Genomic DNA, 6,151 nt, shown 5'->3' on the forward strand with positions numbered 1-6,151 from the left:
TGAAAATCTTCATCTCCTGCATCTTGAATCATCTCATCTTTTGCGGGTGGAGTATTGTTGAGGTATGGGAGAACCATGTTCTCCAGGCATGCTACTAGGCGAGAAGACGAGGCAGCTATCACTGGTGATCTGCTACTACATGTCAACCTGAGCAATGATTCGGAACCATCTGCTGCTGCGCTGGTGATCTGCTGCCGCTACTGGTGATCTTTTGCAGTTGTTGGTTATCTGATGCTGCGCAACTGCCGTTGGTGAACTGCCGCTGGATCTGGGCAGAGGGCCTGGGGGCAAAGAACCTGGGCGGAGGCGGGGAGCCGGAGGTAGAGGGTGGAAGTGAAGGGGGCGGAGGTAGGAGACGGTGGAGGTGGGGGACATTCAAATTAGCCAGGGGTAACCTGGTCTTTTGCCCTTTTTTCACCTGGTCGGAAAAAGATCCCAGCGACCTACATTTCAGAATAGAGGAAGTAGGATAGTTCGTGGGAGAGTGTTTTTGCTAGCGAACGGAATTGCTGGATTTTGGCGTCCAACACGAGCCATGAACCATCAGTTCGCTAGGACCATCTCCCATGGGGAATGTTCCCCGGATATTGACATCCAATGAATAAGCGAATCAAATACCAGGGGCGGAGGCAGGGGACCCTCCCCAACATCCTCTATTTCCATGTTTTTGATGTGAAAATAGATTTCGTTTCAAAAAAATGTGAACATAGACAATTGCTTGATGTTCCCCTCACAAGTCACAACATACAGTAGACATATTTTACTTTTTACAAAATGGTAGACAGCCGAAAACTCAAGTCATGCAGCGAAAAGGTGCAGCAATTAAAAAATTAGTAGTTCGGATCATGTATCTTTGCATTTCTTGTAAGATATGGGCTACATTATATACATTGAGTGTATGTATAGAATTTACCGATGCACTATCTATTGTCTCTGTTGGAATTCTGGCCTATCAGATAACATGCACAATCATTTATGTATCAAAACCCTTGTGAACGCTTGCAGAAGAAACTGAAAGCGACCAAGATCTGAACTCCGGAACGTTTTCGTTGCTTTCTCTAGTTCTGAAATTTGGGACATATTGCAGTGGAGGGCGTCAATATGGAACCTGAAAAATTGTAGCAGCAAAACAAATTTGCGACTGATGATGCATGTTAGTGCAAGCTCAGCGCTGGATTGGTTCGGTACTTGAAGAGTGTTGCCAAATCTTGGCGCACTCATAGAGGCTGGGATAGCAGGGCTATTTCGACACTAGATCTTCTTCCAGTGGTGGGGGCACCCGACCATATATCATTTCGCATCTCATGTCTTCAAAGTCTGATATGTTGTGGTGTCAGTGAGTAAGGTAATCATCAGCCAAGGCTAACTTAACTTCAGTTGCAAAAGGCAGGAAACTCGGTCTAGAGAAAGCATGTATTTCAGAGAACAAATTTGTACTTCATTTCGTTCTGTTGGCCTGCATTAACTAAGCACTCAAGTGGACTTACTTGGATTCATGGTGAGGGGAAGGCCGAACTCGTCGGTGAAGAAGCTCTGTGTGGGGATCTTTCACATGTTGACGCACATCCCAACGCGCCCGCTGTTCTCCAAGTACCTGCATGAATTGCGATGACGTGACTGTGGCATCAAATCAAAGGTTTCCTCACATTTCCTGTATTTCATACTGTACCTGCATTTCTTTATGAGCAATCCACTCCTCTGCTTCACCCCGTCAACCTCTACCTCGATAACCTGCTTAATCAACAACACGCGTCGTGATGATAAACAATGCAATAATCGCAAGTCATTACACGAAAATCTTGTGACGGGCCACATGTGCTATAACATTCTTTTTACAAATTATAAAGTGAGTGCGATAATTGAGAAGCTAGAATGCATACTTGGTGGCAGCGGTGGAGCTTACTGTATTGCTCGGGAGGGAGTGCCCCAATGCATACTTTGTGGCATTGGCAAAGCTTAGTGTATTGCTGGGGGGGGGGCTGTGCCCCCCTCCCCCCAAACTTTGGACACTTGTTTGTAGAAATATTAAGTAGAGGGCCTAGCTGAAAGAAAAAAATAGTATTTTGCCCCCTCAAACGCTCCTATTTTGTGCCCCCTCTAGGAATTCTGGTGTAGCTCCGCCACTGCTTAGCGGGACTGATGCACATGAGCAAGACGGGCTTCTTGTCATGCCGGCCTACCGCCCTAAAAACCCTGAAGAGCACCGTGGTTTTCTCTGTAGGAAATATACAGAAAACCCATTATACAATGGGGTAAATATAAAATGTTACATGGCTATATAAATAGTACTCTAACACCTCCGCCCCCTCAAACTCATGGTGGATTACTAGCACTGAGTTTAGAGAGATAGAAGCCATGGTGCGCTCTAGTGTGGTCCTTCATAAAGAAATCGGCCAACTATAACTTGGAAGGCACATACTAAAGAGCAATAAACTGATCCTACACACCAACGCACACATAAAAACCGTCAACACCAATATGCTTGGTGAGCTCATGCTTCACAGATCACAGGGTCACGCATAATGCTAATAGCACATGTACTGTCAGACAATAGCAAAGTAGGTGTAGTAACAGAAACACCAAAATCCTGAAGTAACCACCGTAACCAAATCATCTCTGTCGTCAAAAGAGTCGTAGCTCACAACTCAGCCTCTGCACTCGAATGAGAAACAACAGTCTGTTTCTTTTTCTTCCGCACAATGAGAGAACCATCAAGAAAAACACATTAAGCAAAAAGTGAACGACAATCCAAGGGATCACTAACCCATGTAGCATCCGAATAGGACTGAAGTTGTAATGAACTGGAGTGAGGAAAGAACGGACAATGAGAAATCATGCCATGAAGATATCGGAGAACACGAAGGAGGTGACTAAAGTGAACCAAACTCGGAGTAGAGACAAACTGACTCAAAATATGGATTGGATAAGAGATATCTGGACGAGTGAAGAAGAAGACAAGCGGGCGGCGTCACACACGAGCAGTTCAAGCGCCAAGCGGATCGAGCGAATCAAGGCGACCCAATGCGGGCGGAAGCAAGTGGATCGGGGCAGCAACGGCCAACTAAGAACGGCAGGGCGGTTAGCGGCAATCGCGAGACTTGCTGATGTCCGTACAACAAATTAGCAGCAACAATCGGCTGGAGAGAGAGGAGGAGCGGTAGCCGACTCCTACCACACCACCCCGACATCCGCCTCGACCGCTGGCGGTACCGCCTCAGTCAAGCGGAACTGGAAGCCGCCTACAGGGAGTTCGACAAGGCGGTGGATGAGGTGTGGGGTAAGAGCGACAACGGGGAGGACATCGCCAGCTCCGCCCCGACCGCGCCCCACTGCCAGGACCACGAAGTCGGCACATCCGCGGGGGCTGCCGCCAACAAGGAAGAGTAGTACATGGTAGGTCGCCGCCGCTCAGGTCCCAGGAAGGCCACCGTTGTTCCCCTCCCGTTGAAGCCAAGCTTGGTGGGCTGGACATTGTTGGCCGATTAGGTCTAAGATTAGTTTTTCAAAATGAGAATCACAAGTTGGCAAGCCTGAGAGAATTTTGCCATACTTTTTAAGTGTATGTGATGTGGGATTCTAGTGTGACCTTCCTAAGATGTGGCTTGAACCAAACATACATCTAAGTTGATCAAATTTGCCTAACCTTAGATGTGGCAACCTTTGACAACCCAAACAACCCCGTGGTTGGCAAGAATGTTGATAAGAGAGGCACGGAGCAGGGTTTTCTGACAGGGCGAGTATTAACGTCCAATGAATAAACGAACCAAATACCAGGGGTGGAGGCAGGGGACCCTCCCCAACATCCTCTATTTCCATGTGTTTGAATGTGAAGATAGACAATTGCTTCATGCTCCCCTCACAAGTCACAACATACAGTAGACATATTTTACTCTTTACAAAATGATAGATAGCCGAAAACTCTAGTCATGCAGCGAAAAGGTGCAGCAATTACAAAATTAGTAGTTCGGATCATGTATCTTTGCATTTCCTGTAAGATATGGACTACATTATATACATTGAGTGTATATATAAAATTTACCAATGCACTATCTATTGTCCCTGTTGGAACTCTGGCCTATCGGATACCATGCACAATCATTTATGTATCAAAACCCTTGTGAGCGCTTGCAGAAGAAACTGAAAGCGACCAAGATCTGAACTCCGGAATGTTTTCGGCGCTTTCTCTAGTTCTGAATTTTGGGACATATTGCAGCGGAGGGCGTCGATATGGAACCTAAAAAATTGTAGCAGCACAACACATTTGTGACAGATGATGCATGTTAGTGCAAGTTCAGCGCTAGATTGGTTCAGTACTTGAAAAGTGTTGCCAGATCTGGGCGCACTCACAGAGGCTGGGATAGCAGGGTTGTTTTGACACTGGATCTTCTTCCAGTGGTGGGGGCACCTGACCATATATCATTTCGCAGCTCATGTCTTCAAAGTCTTGGGTCGACAGTGAGCAAGATAATCATCAGCCAGGGTTAACTGAATTTCAGATGGAAAAGGCAGTCTAGAGAAAGCATGTACAGTATTTGAGAGAACAAATTCGTGGTTCATTTCATTCTGTTGGCCTGCATCAAGTGGACTTACTTGGATTCATGGTGAGGGGAAGGCCGAACTCGTCGGTGAAGAAGCTCTGCGTGGGGATCTTGCACATGTTGACGCACATCCCAACGCACCCGCTGTTCTCCAAGTACCTGCATGAATTCCCATGACGTGACTGTGACATCAAATCAAATCAAAGGTTTCCTCGCATTTCCTAGACTGCATTTCTTTCATACCTGCATTTCTTTATGAGCACTCCACTCCTCTGCTTCACCCCGTCAACCTCTACCTCGATAACCTGATTAATCAATCACACGCGGCGTGATGATAAGCCTGAAAATTGACGCGAGGCGGTGTGGGGTGTTCGGTCTCTTACCTCTGACGGACCGACGAGCCAGTGGAAGAAGGGGACGGTGAGGGCGGCGTTGAACTCGCAGGCCCAGCGCGTGGGCGGGAAGAGCTTCTTGAACTGCTCGGGGGCGCCGGGAGGGAGCATGGAGAGGAGCACCTCGCGGACGGCCTCCTGCTGCTGCGCGCGCGACCGCCCCACCATCACCCGCCGCGACACGTCCACGAAGCTCTCGTAGTCCCACTCCCACACCGCCTTCTTCTCCTCCTCGCCGCCCGGGCCCGGCTTCTTCTTCCTTCCCGCGAACTTCTCCATCTTGCGCGCGAACAGCCCCATGAACGCGCGCTCCAGCGGCCCGTCCCTGTACTCGGTCTTCTCCCCCATCGGCGCCGGCGCGGACGCCGCGCACCGCACCACCGCCCGCCGCCTCGGCGCCCTCCTGGCCGATGGCGCCGCCACCGGAGAGGCGACCGTGGCGTAGCAGAGCTCCACGGGCATCAAAGCCATTTGCTGGCTTTGATCTTGCGGACGCGCTGGTGGCGCTAACTGGTGTCCACCTGTGTCCGGCCGGCTCTCACGCTCACGATTAAGCTAGCGGTGGTGGTGCTTGCCTTGCCCTGAGGCGCGCCTTGTTGGCACGCGCCCACCGCGGTCGTTTCGAGGCTGCCGGGATGACACGTACGGGTACGGCCGGACAGGGTTCTCATGGACCAGTGGTCGTCGTCGCCGTCGTTGCGGCTGGTTCACCGGCCGTGGGGGCAGGAAGCACGACGACCACAATAAATGTGGTCTGGATATGGTACGCAGAGAGGGGAATCTACCTATGCCATCCACGGGTGCGCGCGATCTTTCGCTCACTTTTGGACCATGCGTGGGCATGTCTTCAACTAGGCCTAACGATCGAGGCTATAAGGGCCCGATAGCCTCTGCGTCGAACTAGGCCAAACCTGGCCACATGGGCTGGCCCCGCCTGGCTGTAAAAGGGCCTGGCAGAGCATGGCCCAGGGAGATTCAATTTAGCACGGGTGTTGGAAAATAGAGCAAGCAAACACGAAGCCCCTGCGAATCAATCTGTGGTTGAGATGGTTAGGTGGACAGTAGTTTCCTCAACCCACCAGGGTCGCATTATTCCTGGATTTATTTCAGGATTTCCGGCGATGCGCTTTCAGTGGGAGGAGACGTTCCCGTCGACGACGAGGTGTCTACGGTGACTTCGTAAATCTCAATATGATGTGTCGGCTCAGTCTTTCGAAGGTG

At 49.9% G+C, this 6,151-nt stretch overlaps 1 protein-coding gene and 1 long non-coding RNA gene across 2 annotated transcripts; both read right to left on the minus strand.

Annotated features, from left to right (window-relative positions):
• Positions 1-941: 941 nt before the first annotated feature.
• Positions 942-1,903, minus strand: LOC123148970 (uncharacterized). The gene is made up of 3 exons (XR_006474292.1): positions 1,670-1,903; positions 1,488-1,594; positions 942-1,317 (listed from the first exon to the last, which is right to left on the minus strand). It is a non-coding gene; the product is annotated as an uncharacterized lncRNA (long non-coding RNA).
• A 2,057-nt stretch (positions 1,904-3,960) lies between these two features.
• LOC123147575 (beta-carotene isomerase D27, chloroplastic) lies at positions 3,961-5,688 on the minus strand. Its single transcript, XM_044566842.1, has 5 exons — positions 4,922-5,688; positions 4,782-4,843; positions 4,591-4,697; positions 4,348-4,443; positions 3,961-4,234 (listed from the first exon to the last, which is right to left on the minus strand). Exons 1-5 carry the CDS (start codon positions 5,399-5,401, stop codon positions 4,185-4,187), a joined length of 795 nt encoding a protein of 264 aa, XP_044422777.1. The 5' UTR covers positions 5,402-5,688; the 3' UTR covers positions 3,961-4,184.
• Between the last annotated feature and the right edge of the window lie 463 nt (positions 5,689-6,151).

The sequence above is a fragment of the Triticum aestivum genome, chromosome 7A (genome assembly GCF_018294505.1).
Source record: "Triticum aestivum cultivar Chinese Spring chromosome 7A, IWGSC CS RefSeq v2.1, whole genome shotgun sequence".
In the NCBI taxonomy this organism is placed as follows: Eukaryota; Viridiplantae; Streptophyta; class Magnoliopsida; order Poales; family Poaceae; genus Triticum; species Triticum aestivum.